At 41.7% G+C, this 18,891-nt stretch overlaps 1 protein-coding gene across 16 annotated transcripts in view; it reads right to left on the reverse strand.

Annotated features, from left to right (window-relative positions):
* PLEKHG4B (pleckstrin homology and RhoGEF domain containing G4B) overlaps positions 1-18,891 on the reverse strand; it is a 199,072-nt gene that overhangs the window by 9,601 nt on the left and 170,580 nt on the right. For 14 of the 16 annotated variants that reach the window (XM_042842053.2, XM_065584056.1, XM_065584050.1 and 11 more), the window contains 7 exons: positions 10,359-10,448; positions 10,018-10,242; positions 9,500-9,670; positions 8,385-8,565; positions 4,914-5,030; positions 4,195-4,464; positions 3,257-3,471 (listed from right to left, as the gene is read on the reverse strand). In XM_042842053.2, the coding sequence (XP_042697987.2) occupies positions 3,257-3,471; positions 4,195-4,464; positions 4,914-5,030; positions 8,385-8,565; positions 9,500-9,670; positions 10,018-10,242; positions 10,359-10,448 (1,269 nt within the window). Of the gene's footprint in view, positions 1-3,256; positions 3,472-4,194; positions 4,465-4,913; positions 6,667-8,384; positions 8,566-9,499; positions 9,671-10,017; positions 10,243-10,358; positions 10,449-18,891 lie in introns of all 16 variants that reach the window. The other 2 variants (XR_010598477.1, XR_010598476.1) reach the window with 1 other exon arrangement.

Below are 18,891 nucleotides of genomic sequence, written 5' to 3' on the forward strand. Positions count from 1 at the left end.
CAGGAGTCTCACACAGCAATGCAGAGGTCAGAGTGTCACCACAGAGGCCACAGAAGACATGTTTTACACTTTCATCCTCCCGTAGATTAATCAATATGCAGGGTTAACAGTAAGAAATAAGGCTGTGAAAGCTCAAAGGGGTTTCATTAACATTTTAGAGCCAAGTGCTCCAGATTCTTCAGTAAATCCCCAGCCCACCAAAGCACTTAAGCATATGCTTGAATTTAAACATGTAAGTAGTGCCTTTCACATCAGTGGGATTATTCACAAGCTTAAGTGCTTTGCTGGATCAGCACTTACGTTCACCCATGCTCATGTTAAAAAAAGGAGTGCAATGTGTGCCTAAAAGGAGCCCAACTCCTGAGCTGTGGACTGTTGGAGATGTTCTCTATTTAACTGTGGCAGGAAGGACAATACAAATGCCGTGCACCTGGAGTGAGGTGTAAGCCAAAAATGGAGGCGGTTTAGAGAAATGTATGCTGAATATTGAACTTACAGATAAGCTCATCTACACTGCCTCCAAAATGCAGCAGAACCACGGACACTCTGTGCTTAATGTATTCCATCTACAGCTGGAATAAGTCAGCACCTTGTTCTTGATTCACTTCTCCCTGGCTGGTTTGGCAAGGAGAAGTTTGATGCATGCCTCGGCTGGTGTCTGGAGTCAAGGGAAGATAGATAGGGCCCCCATTCTGATCCATATTGGTGTGGAGGCCTTGATTTAATCCTGGATCAGGGAAGCTCTAGCTTCCTTCAGCTCTAGGTAGGTGAAAGAGCAGTCTGTGGTTTGCCATATCCAGGGGATCCATAAACTCATGGATTGCACTGCTTACCAGCCAGAAAACAGCTATGTTATACTGGCTACATTTTGGCAGGGTGTTCCGTTGGTAGGAGAATTTGGCCTATATTCTGTGACTTCCTGTTTCCGTATAGAACAATAGAATACTTGGAATCAGTATGAGTTTGTTTTAGTTTGTTCATTTCCTTAGGTGGTTTAGGGCCAATTTTTCAGACCTTAGCTAGTTGTGCATTTGTGCACACGCAAATGTGTTATTTTGTATGTGTACTATGGTTAGATATTCATAAATTCCAATTTCTGTACTTGCAGGCTAGATAGATTACCATCCAACCATGTACACACACAAATCCCAATTTGCACACCAGCATCCAGTCCAACTTTGCACAAGCAAAGTAGCTATGTATTTGCACCTGTGCTAATCAAATCCTTAACACATCATGTATTTGATTTATCCCCAATGAAATCTAGAGGGTCCCCTGGAAACACAGCATGGATATTTGTATACAGGACCAGCCCGCATGGATCATGTTGTCATTAACGTCCGTGAGTAAACAGAGATTTTCATTATAGATGAAATAAAAATCACACAGTACACTGTTGTAGTATTCAAGCACAAGGACGAGCCTTAAAAAGGTGATTGCTCTGACTAATTCTAACCTTAGTAGCACCCTGCACTTTATTTCCTAATTGTTTCAGCTTTACAAGTTGTATACTTTGTGAACCTCTCCCTTAAAATCACTGTTGCTTGTGGCAACATTAATTACCAGTATTCATTGTGTTCTAACTCTAATTTTGTTCAAGTCGACATGTAACCAAGTGACATATAGGACCTCGGAGATACTCTGCTGACTGCACATCCTGTTGGGTTGTATCCTCTAGCCTTTGTCCTCTATTGTAATGTAATACATTATCAGCAGTGCTGACCAGTAGGAAGCTCTATACTTTATTTGTCTACAGAGGTTAACTTGAAGGGCACCTGCAACTCTCAAGATGGGTGCTGGCTCCAGACTTCATGGTGTTACAGTTTCTGGGAGGAGTGCAGAGACTGCATATAATCATTGTCACTCAGACTCAGTGTGTGAGTGAGAAGCGAGAAGTGCATTGTAGCCCTGCTTTCTTTATGGTGCCAGGCTATGTCTGGAGTTGCAGTCAAAGCAAGGTGTTCAAGAGAGACTGGGGTTTCATTCTCAGGGCTTTCGGGGGGTGCCCCTTTTTTGGGATTTAGACTCGGTTATACTCCTGCAGCTTGAAATTCTTTTGAGAGGGCTACTGAAGAGACTTTTCACAGCAGGAAGCCAACAGCTGCCAATCCCAGCGCTGTTTATTAACTGTTGCTTTTAGCCACCACTGTCAAGATGCAGCTTCTATTACTCTAGCATTACTGCGCAAGTGGCACTTAATTTGTTTGTGTCATCCAATTTTAAGTGCTCTCTCCAAATCCATAAAGCCAGATTCTGCCACATTTACACTGAGTAGGGACTTGCTCCCCAAGAAGTCCCCATTAAATCAATACGACTATTCACAGAATAAGGTACAACATGACTAATGCTAGCAGAGTATGGCCAATACAAATACATTCTACCTACATAAAAAATAATAGAAATGTTGACCTTCTCCTGCATGGGCAGTTCAGAGCAGTTAGCATATACGGGCCAAATTCTGTTCTCAGTTTCACCAGTGTATGTCACAGTCATTCTGCTGAACTCAGAGTAGAATTGTAATTGAAAGCAGCATTTGGACCAGGAAAGGGTTTTAAAGTGAATAGAGTTGCTGGTGAAAGGTGCTGGGTTGACAGCCCTGGAGTGTGAAGTTCTTTGTTTATCCAAAGACACTGGTAGCGCATTGCCCTGCAGGGATCACCCCCTCCGGATGAAAGGGTAGTACAGCCTCCAGGTCTATTCAGTCCTTCACCTCTCTGATGGAACTGACACCAAGAGGGTGCAATAATGGCCAACTGTGTTGTTAGCTCTGTGATGTGGGCCTTTGCCTGACAGGGAACAGACTCCGACTACCAGCTCTTTTTACTGTTCCAAGGGGTTAAAAGAACAAGCATGGATTTCCCCTGTGAACATAAGTTGTTTCTAAAATAGAGATTCTAAAATCCATCAGCTATAAAACTGTATCAAAAATGTCTATATTTAAACCTACAACACTAAGGGCCAAACCCTGCTCTGATTCACACCCATACAAGCCCACTGGAATCACCATTGCAACTATGAGGCACTGTGCAATGATGCAACCCAAAGGAAGTCAATAGGTTGCATGATAGCAGAATTTGGCTCTAAGAGTCTTACTGAGTGCAATGTGAAGTATGCTCAGATCAAGACCCGACAATCAGGGTCTTGGAAAACAGCTTAGTTCAGTATTGCCAGGTTGGTAAAATGATTGGTAATCATAATAAGCGAAATCAATGAAGGCTTTTTGTACGACTTGTGAGCTAAAAGGTGAAATACTTACCGCTGTGACATACTGGTTGGTGTGTTTTGATCTAGGATTCTTCTCAGGGAGAGCAGGAGATGTGCACTGGGAAGGAGGTTTAGAGCCAGGATTTGAAGCACCTTCATCCAAGAACGTCTCTGTAGAGAGCTGGGACAATCCAGGATGGACACAGCTACTAAAACCACTCACACTTTCACCCGAAGTGCACTGGGATGATTCTGAACTCTCTGTGACTATAAACAGGAAGAAAGTGTGCAAAGTTAGATCTGGCTAGGCCTGTAGTCTAACAGTCTTTACACATTTAAAGACAATATACCTTCCAGTGTCTAATATTTTCAGACTCTGCTGATCCAAACTGAACACTATACTCTGAGTGTGGCCGAACCAGTTCTTTATAAAGTGACAGACAATCTCCTTAGATGTATATACCCTTCTTGATAAAAGCCACCATTCTAACAGCCTTCTCCATTGGTGTGGGCATTGGACTGAGGGGGAGCGCACACACACAGACGCACACAAAAAGCTTGGAAGAAGGCTAAGATCGCCTAGCCCTAAGGAGCTGGGCCTAAGGAGTAGTGCAGTGCCTGTGCAGTGATGTGGGAGTCAGTGTCACCATTGTTTCCCTTATTTGGTTCATGTATTTAAAGAGTCCTGAAAATAAAAAGTTTAAGATAACCACTTGCAGAGGCACTACCTGTACATCCTACCCTAGGTGACAGTGATGGCTCCAGAGGGCAGCAAGAGCTGTCATGGTTGTTGCTACCTAGAACTAGAAATGTGATAAATTTGAGGAACTAAAAGTACAGCTTAAGACATAAATCACAAAGCTCTAACGTATTGTACCTCTACACATCTGGGTGTGTCGATCCATCGAGATACACATCAGAACCAGAACAACCTGCCATGTCCAAAATCCTTACAAATCCCTTCTAATCCAGATGCTGAAATTCACTCACTCATTGAAGGCTGACTGCCAGTTTCCTGCTCCAGTTCATCTTCCTCTATGCAGGTTCTAATATCATATGACCAGTGGTAGAAGGGTGGTCCTAATAAGCCTGGATGAGGTGGGCTGGAATACACATGAAGGTTCAGTGATCCCAAAATGGAAGAAGAGGACTGGCTGCTTGAGGAAGATGTGCTACTGTTTGAGATAGTGGAATGCGGCCTTTTAAATGGAGTGGAGTGGTCAAATGAAGACACTGCTATTGATGCTCGAGATCTTGATTCTACAAGCAAACAAGAACCTTTGATCATTGGAAGGAAACAAGGTGAATAAGGGAAAATGCTATTTTGAACAAGAAATAAAACAGGATTGGTAAAGTGTAATAGGCTAGCTCAATAATCGTCTACTACTTGAATTAAAATGTTATTGAACTGAGTTTAGGAAAGTCCATTTGTTCAGCCCACAGCTGCCCGTGTGCTCTCCAGATTTTCCGACCAGGAGAGATTGAATACACTTTGCGGTCTATATTGCTGAAGTTCTATGAGCTTAACAAAGGAAATAAGATACTAAATCTATTACACCAATACAAAAGTAAGATCAATTCTTTGTGGAAATATGTTGCAATCAATTTTTTTTTTTTAAGAGCGTGAAACAATTAATGAAGACAATCATCCTAGCAGACTGGCAAGTGGGAAGGCAGAACAGCAATGTAATGTGAGTAGTAGACAGTACCTGTTCCCTTCATGATGTAATCTATTGCTCGGTCGCTTATGGCTGCTTCACTGGGCTTGATGTCCATGAAAGGTTTATTGCCTATTCCCATTGACACCATTTCTTGCATTCTGAGTTCTAAAGTGGGAAAATGCACATATGAAAAATATCAGCCACCCCTTTGATGTGTTAGTTATGCTGCTATGGGAGAACGAAAATATTTTCCTCTTTTCAGTACCCTCGGCAGTAGCTTACTGACCCCCTACAAGAGAGAAAAGCATTTATCAGCTGCAAACACTCTAGCTCTGGAGCCAGCCAGAGACTGGCAACTTGAGTCGGTCAGATTTCATTTTTTATAAAGTAACTAAAGGATTGTAAAGAATGCTGCCATCTCCTCTCGTGCCATCTCTCAGACCCATTTCATGATTATTATTGAATCTTTTTACCAGTAGGTGTTTTTTTTCCTAATGGCAAAGTGAGATTTGTTTTCCAACCATCCTCAAACATTACAGAATAATTCTTTAGAGGGAAAATGCGATGATTGTTGTTTTCATCACCACTGAACGTGACTCAGTTTCAGAACATCCCAGACACCACACCAGTCAAATACATTGCAATTCAAAGCAGAGTTCATAACTTCACTCCTACTAAAAATATAGCCCTGGAAGTGGCATGTCATTTATGTCTAGCACAAATCACCAAGCCTATTGCCACCAGGATACCATATTATGAAGTTAACTTTAGTGTCAGGACTGTTTTACACAGTACTTTGAGGCTAGCAGTACAAATATCTTCCTGCCCTTAACTTAAGGTTCTTGGCAGAGAATCTACCCTTATTAAACTTTTTTTCCTGTTGTGGATGGATGGCTGCTTGTGCCAAGGATGGAGACTACCAGAGCTGCATGAATATTATGGTACTGTTTTATTATGCATGCCACACAATTAGGGTGGCATGCTCCCCTCTCTGGGCCTGGCCAGTCCCTGCTCTCTTTGAGGCAGCTTGCCCACCAAGGGGAGTTTGGAGCCCCGCCACCCTGCTGCAGGGCAGAAGGCCAGAGGCGCTCCCGACCTGCTGGGCCCTGGAGGTTTTATAGCATATTGCGGGGATGGGGGGTGGGAGGCTCTGTGAAATAATCTATGAGAATTTAAGCCCTGCTTTCTTCTAAATAGCTTAGGGGTCATTAACTGACCCCAAGTCTGCAGTAAAATGAACTTATTGTTCCTCTAATAATTGTGGATTAAAGGACACACAGCTCAACGGAAGGAGGAAGGCACTGACTGGTACATCAAGGTCTTAGTCTGGTAGCAGAGTTTCTCAAACAGGCTGGGAACCATTCTTCTAAAAACCTATTAAGGTAATGAAATGAATCTGAGAATTTAGTTAATCACCATTAATCAGGCACATGATCTTTGATGGGATATTTACAAAACAACAGAGCCAAACTGAAGCTGACCATACACATATACAACAATCCTTAATAACAAAAATAAAGAAAGATGTACAAGAATCTTTCCGTATTATAAGAACCTAGAAATATCCAAATCCTTAAGACGACACTGTTGCTACAAGTACTTCTCAGAAGGAAAAAAGGTCCTAAAGCTGCAGCATTAATTCATGGAATGCCCAGATGGATTTAGAATAAATATGCCATGTCCCTCCTCCTTTGTTCATATCTATTCCGTTCCTGTCAGTTCTGAGTTTACTGTCGCTTTCTGTGCTACTTCTCTTTTGGTGTGAATTAGGAATTTCTGAGGAGAATTCTGAAGTGATTGGCTAGAGAACAAAGGAAAAAGGATTAAAAAAGAAGACAGCATTAAAGTGGCTGAGTTAAAGCTTCAAATTGACCAGCTAGTATAAAGTCTACTTGTTAGTATCTCCCCAGAAATGCTTACCACCAAATAGGATTCTGCCCCAAAGTTACTATTTTCTAATTTTCTTTTTTCTGAGTCGTGTATTTAAACTTCTAAATGTAAAGTAACCGGGAAAAAAAAAAGGGGGGGAAAGGAAATCATGCCCTTTTCTTCATTATGTTGTATAAAGAAGGCCTACAAGGTAAGAACTTTTTGTTTCCCTTTTTGTTGTTTTTCTTTCCTTCCTTCCTTCCTTCCCGTTTGATTTTTACATTAGAAATGTCTACCCCATTTTTGTCTATGGATGACTGCAAAATGGTAGGAATATGACATTAGAGATACCATAACTATGTATACCATAACTACTTATGCTAAACAATCTGTTCCACCTTGTACTCAGAGTGTCACAGCTAAATACATTTCCCAGACCTGAAGAAGAGCTCTGTCTAAGCTTGAAAGTGTCTTTCACCCACAGAAGTGGGTCCAACAAAAGGTATTACCTCACCCACCTTGTCTCATCAGCGATACCATGCAGTGAAACTGGACTAAAAGAGGGGGAGGTATTTTTGAATCAGACTGCTTGAAACTCTTAGCTCTCTTTTGTCATTTGTTTTGATTTTGTCTGCATCAATTTAACTTAAGTGCCTGACAAATCCATGGGTTAAAGATTTAAATTTGCCCTTCAAATAAGGGCTGAGAAAGCTCACAATACACATCTGGAGCTTCCAAAGAGTCCTGTAGCAAAACCAGGAAAGACCAGAGCTCCCTGTACTGATATTTCTAACATTAAAACAAACAAGGACGTCACCACCCTGCACGTTTGATGAACAAAACAAAAGGTCTTACTCATACCCCTTAAAAACAAACAAACAAACAAACAAAAAAAAAAACACACAAGCAAGAAAGGGCAGTAACCCAATTTTTTCTTCTGGAGCTCACTTTTAAGCACTATTACCTGCATTTGTAAGAAGCAGTGCTACCTACTGTGGCAAGACTGAAAAACAAGTGTGTATTACACACAGATTTCCCAGGGCGATATGTTCCATACTTACCACCATTAAGGTATACAGCATAGCTGTAGCTGTATTGGTCCCAGGATAGTAGAGAGACAAGGTGGGTGAGGGAATATCTTTTATTGAACCAATTTCAGTTGGTGAGAGAGACAAGCTTTCGAGCTACACAGAGTTCTTCTTCAGATCTGGGAAAGGAACCCCCAGCATCATAGCAAAATGCAAGGTGGAACAGATAGCACAGAGTCTAAGGGACCATTCACGATAGAGTGGCCTGTTAACACCTCTGCAGTCATAGGACAAAAAGAGGAGTTAGTGGGTTACAGATTGTTGTAATAAGCAATGAAAATCCAGTGTTTAAAAACTAGATTTGCCCACAGTGCTAGCAACATATCTAAGAGGCCCTCCCAAAGCCTGCTAATTGTAGAGAGACAACTTTATTGTGCTGTAATTGTTTTAGGAGTGCTGTTTGAAGAAGCTGTTTTCCAATTGCTTTTTTAAAATTGAAGTCTTTGGTGATTGCAGACATATAAGGGTCATGTAATGGGATTGTTTGACTTGCCTTTATAGAACTACAAGGAGTAGACTGCTAAACCCTTCAATCTCTTTCTGAATTAAATAGTTGGTGTACCTCGGTTTCTCAGAGCTTGTCTCCAAAGAATCCTTCCTATGATACTGGTCCAAGCAATTTTAACTTCTGTTGAGTTTGCTTGAAGGATGTATGTGTCCTGGGATTTCCTCCTCCTTCTAAACCAGATTTCGAATCTCAGACCACTATCTCCAACATTCTCTGTCATCCCAATCTCAGCCGTCTGAAATCATATTTAAAAAGCACACATTCAACTGCATGGAAACATAAACTGATCAAGTGAAATTCTTTGCATTCCTCATTCTATAATGGTAGAAAAATGTCTTCATCTTGACTGTACACATAGCTATAAATATTTCTGTTTGAATTTTCAATATTCCAAGAGTCAGCACTCTAGTTTCCCCATGTGATCTCTTTGTAGGAGCAGCATGGAGCTGGCAGTGTTAAACTCTAAGAGAAGCACAGAATCCTCAGCAGTTCAGAGAGTTTCAATGAATGAAGTTGAAGCTGAATATCTGAGGGCAGATCTTCAGCTAGTGGATGTTGTCATAGTTCAACATATACCAGCTGAGGATCTGCCCCTGGGGGTCTAGTATGCAGGGTGAATGCTCTATGTATGGCCTCAGTTCAACAATGCAGTTCAGCATATGCTTAAAGTTAAGCACATGCTTTGGTGAATCAGGGTTTCGCATATATCTGGTGTTGCCAAACAAAGGTAGTTGCCAAACCTGGCTTCCACACATACACCCCTCAAGAGGTACAAATCTGTAGTCAGAATGGAGGCTGAGAGGTCATAACTACATATCGGGCGCTTCTTGTTGTAATGAAAGAAATGTTAAAAATAATTATTTCTACAGGAAACACCTGGTTTCCCGTGAGTCCTGTCCAGCAAGACACACATGCACTTATGATACAGTATATATACAAACAGACATGTTTTGCTCATTTTACTCATCAGTTTCTGTCTCTCTCATTTCTTCCAACTTTTAAAAAACACATACAAACTACTTGAAATGTAACATGCAGTGGAACTGTGATCCTTCACCTACCATTGTCAAACAGATGGGGTTCCTGTCCACGCAGAATACTAAGCAGATGGCAGGAGGCATGCTGCATTGTACATGCTATCCAAACCATAACAGCAGGAGCACATTTACCTTGAATGACTGTTTGTACATGTAGATGTCATATCCCCCATCAATCTTTTTTGTTTTGCTAAACAAGATGAGGTCTTCAAAAAGGAAGACATGTCTCAAATATTTCTTTCTTCCACAGCAAACAATAAACTCATCTTGACATCTCAGCTGTCCTTGTTCTTTCAAATTGACCTGATTGGAGAAAATGACAATGCTACTAAAGATAAGGGAAGGCTGAGCCGATTTTGTCCAGTCCAAGGACGAATGGGGGAAGGGCATTATGTCACGTAGGTTGAACGCTCTTTGGGCCACGGACTGTCTTCTTGCTTTATATTTGTACAGTGCCTGGCACATGGGGTCCTGGACCATGACTAGGGCTCCTATGTGCTACAGCATATATATAGTAAAATAAAATAAATAAATAATAATAATAATAATAATAATCTGCCTCTTAGCAACTTTCTGTCTTTGAATGAAAACTGCAGCAGCAAAGCCAAGGGGATATTTGAAAAATAAAGGAAGGATTGAGAAATGCTTACATCACACCCTCTAATGGCATCCATAGCAAGTAAGTCGTTTCCATGGCGAAGCTGGAATTTCACCATTTCTTCAGCTGCCCTGAGATCATTGAGCTCCTGCTCCTGGGTCTTAGTGCACTCTTTTATCATATCTTTTAGAAGAAGAGCATATTTGCTCATTCTTTGAATAGGCTTCAGCAGATAGGAAGCCAGATCCATCTTATCACCCAAATCCTGTTGTTTATTCTGTGGGAATATTAAAGGAATGTGTAAACAATATTTGATATACTGCATAAAAGTACACACAGCAGTGAGTGGTGTTCACACAATTCACATTAAATAAGAAGCTGGATAGTAATTACTTTAAAGAATGCATTTCCATGGCTTGTAAGCAAAGCATCCGATTGTGGTTTGTTCTTGCTGTATAATGCATACATTCCAAACTGTTCTTCCTGAAAAAGTATAGGAAAAAGTGTTGTTATTCCTTGTTATTTTCTGTTTCTCCAACAATCAATTCCTTCTCCATTTAACATCAGTTTTGTACAAAAATCATGTACAGTGTATAACACCTCCCCACAATGGATGTATTCCAATCCAAAGCTGCAGGAGGTGCTTTAATCTAGACACATTTCGGCAATGGACATCCAAGAACCATTCATTTAGGAGATTTAGTTCTCTATAATTTACAGCTCTTCCAGATTGAACAATTTGCGAAATTCATCTGTTTCAACTATCTGTCTATGGTAGGTATTTCTAGAGCACCCTTCATTATAGTATCTAAATGCTCAATCAGCCAGGCTGACTTTAAACAATATTGGCAACTCATGTGAGTTCACTCAATGACTTTGTCAGGATCATTCATGTGAGTAAGGGCTACTCACATGAGAAAGTGTTTCCTGATGTGTGCTAGAGTTAATTTAGAACCATTAGAAATTGTAAGGCACTCCAGTTGGGGGGTGGGGATGGGGGTCGCAAAGGTACCTGGGCACCTAAATCCCAGTTTTAGGCTCCACTGCGATTCCCCAAACTCCCTCCAAACCCTGTAGGTGCTTAAAGTCATTTGGTGTCAAAATTTCACGTTAAAAGTTCCCTCAGTGCTCAAGTTTCTGCCTTTGGGCATGCACACTGCTGCCTCCCTCTAGGTGTCCGGGCACTTTTCTCCCATCTAAGCCCCAGAACAATTCATGAATTGCAGCACACAGGAGTTTGCTTGCCTAACTTGCATGCAGCACCTGATCTGATATGTATGCTCAAAGGCTGCCTACTGGATCAGGTCCCATTCCAAATTTGGCTGGAGGAGATGGTGACGGCAGTGACCACCTTATCACTTTTAGCCCAGGGGTTCGAGCACTTGCCTGGGATGTGGACCCATGTTCAATTCTCCCCCCACCCCCACCCCCTCCAGAGGCGGGAGAAAGGATTTGAACAGAAGTCTCCTGCCTCTCAGGCAAGTGCTGTAACCACTGGGCTAAAAGTTCTAAGGTGGGTAACACCACCACCTCCTCCTTCGGCTGTTTACATGGAGCTAGGCAGGCACCTAAGGGTACCGCTACACTGCATTTTAGAACTTGCAGCAACGAAACTCAGCGCCTCGGGCTACAGACTCGGACTTGCGGTGCTGCACTAAAAACAGCTGGATAGACATTTGGGATTGAGCTCTGAAGCTGGGGCAGTGGGCTGGGCTTCAGAGCTTGAGCGCCAGCCCAAGCCGCAGCAGCTACACTGCTATTTTTAGCGCTGGAGCACAAGCCCCACGAGCCCCAGTCTGAAGATGCGGGCTCTGGGACTCTGTCGTGAATTTTAAAAAGTAATGTAAACGTATCCATACTCATTCTCAAAAGAAATACCCTAGGTGCCCAAGCCACCTGACTCCCATTCATGAATTGCTAGGAGAAATAGGCACCTCCTTGCGGCCCAGACTTAGGTGCCTATCTCCATGAGAGGAGCGGGGCATAGGACACGGTCTTGTCCTCAGCATCTCCCATTGGGGCTAGCTTAGGTGGCTTCTTACCTAGTATGCTGGCCTTTGTGAATAGCGTTGTTGTTCCTGAGATTTTCTAGGTGCCTAAAAGTTATGCACTGTGACGCTCAGCGTTGCAGCACCTATGTCCCTTTGTGAATCTGGGCTTCAGGTCCCAGTGCTGAGTGTGGTATAGATCGATATCTAGATAGCATTGTGCCCCATCTAGTCTTTAGCACAGAATGAGATCTTCTTCAATAACTGAATGGTATTAAAGCATACAAAAAGATTCCCTTTTAAATTCCCTGGACATGAGAGAGGCTTCCCAATTCATTGGAAGGTATAAAAAGATCAGGCAAGATCACTATTTTCCCATTGCCTCGGAACACTGAAATAAACAATCTTTTTCACTTCACATGTTTGTTTTCCTTCTTATTAAACAAATTTATCTTCTTCCTTCCTTTAAACTAATGGGACCCAAACAAATCATCTAAGGATAAACAAACATATCTTCCCCTCATAATACAATCTGAGCAAGCAACCAATAAGTAAATGTTGGTTTTCTTTTAAAAGAAAAAATAAACCTAGATTATTATGAACTGCTCTCTGATTTTTGCCTGATATTGTAGAATAGTTTTTCAGATAGCTTTGTGTTAATACAATACAGTATTTATAAAAATACAGCACAATTGTGCTTCTCCTGGTTTATCCATCGAATAATAAGGGAATTCAGGTATCAAATGATCATGTTCTACAATACTTTCTCAGGCAAAGCTCCTGTCAAAAGAAGATCAAGTTTTTCAGTTTTCCAGGTTTCTTTCTCCTCCTTTTCTGTTTCTCCCTCTTTCCCTTTTTTCCATTTTAACACTGAAAATGAAGGGGGAGGGGGGTTAGGGGAGAGGGAGGGAATAAAAAGAAGCAGAAAGAAGGTAAAATAAGTTTGAGTTTGAAAACCAAAAAAATCTTTGGTTTTAGCTTTTCATTTTTTCTTCAAAAAAAATCAGAAATTTTTGAAAAAATGCCTCATGAATATATTAATTTTTTTTATAAAAAAACCCATCAATGAAAGGCCTTCCTTTGTCCTAATCTTTACAAGGGTCTGCCTCCTTTTACTTTGTTATTCCTAGTATGAGAACAGGATAACTAAACGAGAAACTGCAGATTCCAATATGAGCTGGAGACAGTTTGATCCTTGAAATCCTCTGCTGGAGCCCACAGAATTAGGACAACAACATCAGCCTCTCTTTCTCCTGCAACAGCTAACATATCAGGTGGCAGCCCTAGCAATAAAGGACCTGTATGGAGTTTAGGGTTATAGCTTCCACTCCAGGCTCCTCTGCATTACTCCCTCAAATGTAACGCTCAAGAACACAGGGAGCAAGGCCAGGTCCCCTTTCTCTGGGCTTAGTGATGGCTCACAAGCAGATTAATAGAGTATGAGTGAAAACTGACAGTTAGTTGAGTGGCAGGACTGGCAAGAGCAAAGAGGCTTGCTTTTCATCCGGGTACTGGAACACAGCCCAAAACCACTACTCAGCTGAATAGCAGGACATAGGCGTTAAAGACAATCTGGTGCTGCCTGAGTACCAGCTACAGGCAGAAGAACATGTCATGGTTCCCTTGTGCCTGCACTCACAAAACAACAAGCATGCTGGGAGAGTCATTTGGAAGGGCAGTGCTACAAAACCCTCTTGCCCAACTTCCCCATCTAAGCTTCCCTGACAAATCAGCCACATTGTAAGTGGCATACTGGTATTTGCTCCTTTCAGACAAGTAGAACCCAGGAGAGCAAACAAGCTTTTCACGTGCAGGCTGGATATCTGGCAAACAGAGGATGTGGGCCAAAGGGAATGGTACAGCATATGCTCAAAGATGAAGAGAGGAGCGGGAGAAACAGGAAAGGAGCAACTTCTCGTGTGTCACCAGACTGAGAAAGATCCGACCTGGTATTAAAGTTGTCTCACCCATCCAACCCTAAACACATACAGAATCAACAAAGCTATCACTTTCCTCTACAAAGGGAAAGAAAACTCAGATCTCAGTCCAAGGAACTATCATTCAAATTGGCCAACCTGCTATGGCCCAGAGCTTTCAAAAGGGCCTGAGACATCAGTAAACAACTGCCACTTTCATACTAATGGTGTCTAGTAACGAGCACTAAAGCAATCTCTTCCTCTTTCACCCAGGCCTTGAGCAGGAAATGGCACTATGTGCAAAATGCAGCCTGAAAGAATCTGAGTCCAGGACACCATCTTCTAGAGCAGAGAATAAATCACCACAGCAAATTTCTTCCTTATCTGCCAGCATCCTCCAACCTACTAACCGAGCAATATGGACAAAGTAAATATCAAGGACTGACACATCCATGCTGGGGAACATCTGCAAGCTGAGCACAAGCAACAGGTTCCTGGATGGAGTCACTTCTGAAGGTCAGAGTCTGGCCCAAAGAGTTAGTCTTCCAGTGTTTGTAAAGCCCGTTAAACATGAATAACATTAGATACTATAGGTTTCAGAGAGGTAGCCATGTTAGTCTGTATCAACAAAAACAACGAGGAGTCCTTGTGGCACCTTAGAGATTAACAAATTTATTTGGGCATAAGCTTTCGTGGGCTACAACCCACTTCATTAGATGCATGGAACGGAAAATACAGGAGCAGGTATAAATACATGAAAAGATGTGAGTTGCCTTACTAAGTGTGAGGTCAGTCTAACGAGACAATTCAATTGACAGCAGGATACCAAGGGAGGAAAAATAACTTTTGAAGTGGTAATGAGAGTGGCCCATTTCAGACAGTTGACAAGAAGGTGTGAGTAACAGTAGGGGGAAATTAGTATTCATCAAGGATCTACAACCTATCCTGAAGGATGATCCCTCACTCTCACAGACTTGGGGGACAGGCCAGTCCTCGCTTACGGACCGCCTCCCAACCTGAAGCAAATACTCACCAGCAACTACACACCACACAACAAAAACACCAACCCAGGAACCAATCCTTGTAACAAACCCTGGTGCCAACTCTGTCCACATATCTATTCAAGTGACATCATCATAGGACCTAATCACATCAGCCACACCACCAGGGGCTCGTTCACCTGCACATCTACCAATGTGATATATGCCATCATGTGCCAGCAATTCCCTTCTACCATGTACATTGGCCAAACTGGACAGTCTCTACACAAAAGAATAAAAGGACACAAATCTGACATCAGGAATCATAACATTCAAAAACCAGTAGGAGAGCACTTCAATCTCTCTGGTCTCTCAATAACAGACCTAAAAGTGGAAATTCTTCAACAAAAAAACTTCAAAAACAGACTCCAACGTGAAACTGCAGAACTGGAATTAATTTGCAAACTTGACAACATCAGATTAGGCCTGAATAAAGACTGGGAGTGGTTGGGTCATTACAACACCTAAACCTAATTTCCCCAATACTAATTTCCCCCTACTGTTACTCACACCTTCTTGTCAACTGTCTGAAATGGGCCACTCTCATTACCACTTCAAAAGTTATTTTTCCTCCCTTGGTATCCTGCTGTCAATTGAATTGTCTCGTTAGACTGACCTCACACTTGGTAAGGCAACTCACATCTTTTCATGTATTTATACCTGCTTCTGTATTTTCCACTCCATGCATCTGATGAAGTGGGTTCTAGCATACGAAAACTTATGCCCAAATAAATGTGTTAGTCTCTAAGGTGCCACAAGGACTCCTTATTAAATACTCTAAGTGCTATAGTGGACTGAGAGCCAGGTTATTACATCCCACCTATCCTCTGTAATGTATGTTTCTTTTTACTATCCTAGCATAAACAGAATGATATCTTGTTCTTTTCTGCAAATCAGGTGGGGAAAATCACCATGTGCCCGCAGGCAACACATTTCCATTAATCTTTACAGGGATAGAGTTCGAAGTGATTAACATAGACATCCCACCTGGAGGCACAATGGTGATTTTCCTAGATGACTTGAAGGATTCTCTGTATTCTAGAAAACTAGAGGTAGTATGCATTGCAAAGGGGATGAGAAATAGAATAACTTGCTCCTTTGTCAGTATCAGCACATACAGCATACAATGCTTTTCAACTTTACAAACACAAATTAATCCTCACAACACCCTGGTATGGTGAGAAAGTAATAAAATCCTGACTTTTCCATCTTAGGCAATAGGAAAAATCACAGCTGTGGCTCCAGGTGAGGGGCCTACATTAAGCATTCACAACAAAAAGGATTCTCTTTTCAGATCATCTCCTTACTTAAAAAACAGTGGGCTATTTAATCAATCATTTATTGTCAGGGTTGGGATTTTCTTTTGTGGTTAATACTGGTTACACAGATTCATTAGGAAAGAGTAAAGAAACACCATGTGAAATTGGATGCGTTTTTCAAGCCATTATTGTACATTTCCCAATTGCTTTTAATATTACTTTGATACAATTATGACATGCCTGAGATGGCTTCAACAGACACTATGGGAATTTAATAAAGTGAAGCAGGTTTAGAAAGCGGAAATAGACTGACAGAAACCTATCTGCTTCTGCTCTAAAGTAACATCTGAGGATATGTGGTTCAGACAAAGATGGCTATTATGGAATATACCAGTGGGGCAAAAGTTTGTGTAAGATATAATAAGAAAACTGAAGAATAATGTTCAATTAATGTGAATCACAAACAGTAGGACAGTATTTGTTAAGATATGCTTTTCAAAAACAGAGAAGGACAGCCAAAATACAAAGAAATGCAGGAGCAAGCAATGGGAAAAAATTTAAACCTCTGGAGCCCTGAGCTGCTACTGCAACAATTATTTACTTAAAAGTATCCAGCCTTCTATATTGCAGTACTCTCTACTTAACCATTGTATACGAGCACTCAGGACCACAGAATCATGACTGATGACGGCCAAGTGGTTAAAGAAGTAGGGAGAAATAGTTCATTATAGTGAGAGTAACCATGACCACTATAGTTAAAAGTTGCAGAATAGAAATGCTTTTATGCCCCATCTGCCTTTCCACCCTCCCCCGCTCCCAGTCACTTTTGGTTTTTAGACTGCTATTATGGTGTCTGCTTCAAAGTGAACATTTTTGGAAAGTCTGAGCAAAAACATTTCCAGTGTTTGGCAATATGTGGAAAATGAAAATAAAAAAGCTTTTCCCATTATAAAAATGACCTATTTTTGAACACTGGTAGCACTGAAATGACACGGGTAAAAAGTTGAAATTTGGCATGGAAATAGTGTTGTTTGAGAAGAACCTTTGTATGGTCTGGTGAAAACTACTGTATATTTTTCCTTGTTATGACACACTGAAATCATTTTATCTGGATGTACAATAAATTTTACACAGATTATCTTGCTAAACTTGAAGGCATGGCTAAGGAAGGCTGAACTGCACAGGTATGCATGGTGAAGTAAGATGCGCAGTGAATGAGGAAGGGGTTTCACATCTGTGTACCAAAAACTGACCAGCTTGTAATATGTGCAGAGCTGTCTTCTCCTGTAAAACTCCTAAGGTGTGTGGAATAGGACATTCCAGTGGTTTCTAACACAGCAGTGAAATGTTGAGGCATTTCTGACCATAACAGTCATTTTCTGATGTTCAAGTGCTCGCCATGTCACCGTAGCATTTGATTAACATTATTTTTGATGGATTTTAAAGTTGGCTTAACTTATAATCCGTGTAATATGCAACGATAAGTCTTTGAAAACATTTTACAAGGAAATCCTGATCACCAGGCCCATTCTACTTATCCCGACAGCAAAAATTGACCTGAAATCAGTGTTTCCCAAACTTTTGAAAGATGGACCTTCCCTTCAAGAAAATTAAATCAGTTGCACTCCCCTTCAACCCTGTCATATGTTGCTAAAGCCCACCCCCTTCTCTGCCCTGTGTTAGCGCCATACTGAGATTTCTGCAGGCGAGTGAGGGGCCAGGTCAACACAGGGCCTCTCAGGAAGGTAATGACATGCTCACTTGCATAACCTCCCCACCCCCATCAGTGGTTCCTCATATCCAGACAATAGACCAGCACCATTTCAGCCACTCTATGCCCCTTTCCACAATGGCTGCGCCATCCTCTGGATCAGTCGTGCTGACGCAGACGTTGAAAGAAGGGATGTGCCCTGAACATCCTGCTAGGAGAGGGTCAGAATTAGGCACACAGCGAAGGAGGCCCAACAAGGCATTTCCAAACAGCAAAATGTTAGTGCTTTTAAATGTAATTTTAAATTTATTTTTTCTGTCCAGATGCATCTGATTAGCTGAATGGAAATGTTCATGTATCACAATTAAACTACAAGTACAATGCTGGAGACGGATACCCAAAATCACAAGCCACGCATCAGACCAGCCTCGTATATGCAGAACGATCCTTCTGCCATCCCAGAGCCGTCCCTTGGGTAGAGCGAATCGGGGCGACCGCTCCTGGCCCCACGGGCTGGTGCAGTCGGTCCCAGAAGAGACGAATCCATCACTTCTGCCCCGGGCCCCGCCCCCCTCCCCCACCACAGGGACAGCCCTGTGTCATCCAATACATAGCCCTCTGTGTACACATTACACACAGAGAGCACATACCACCATCTTTTCTCTGATTAAATGCCTGCTATATTCAGCAGGTGTAGTTCACACATGTCAGAGCAAATGTGTAAGCAGCAATTTGATGCTTTGTCTATTGTAAGAAAATTACTGTCAATAAGGTGAGATTGTGGAATTTAAGATAAGTTTCCTCTTGAAACAATATCAGCCCCTTCGTGCCAACTCACTTGTTGACATTAGAGTGATCATATGACACTAGGTACTTTTCCAGTGTGATTGCAAATGATGCTATAAGAGCACCTGTGCATTGGTTCATAATAGGAAACAAAATTAATAGAAAACATATATAATTATAGAAAACTGAAAACTTAGAGGCCATATCACTTGTGTGGCAAACTCAA

Source organism: Chrysemys picta, chromosome 2 (assembly GCF_011386835.1).
Source record: "Chrysemys picta bellii isolate R12L10 chromosome 2, ASM1138683v2, whole genome shotgun sequence".
Taxonomy (NCBI): domain Eukaryota; kingdom Metazoa; phylum Chordata; order Testudines; family Emydidae; genus Chrysemys; species Chrysemys picta.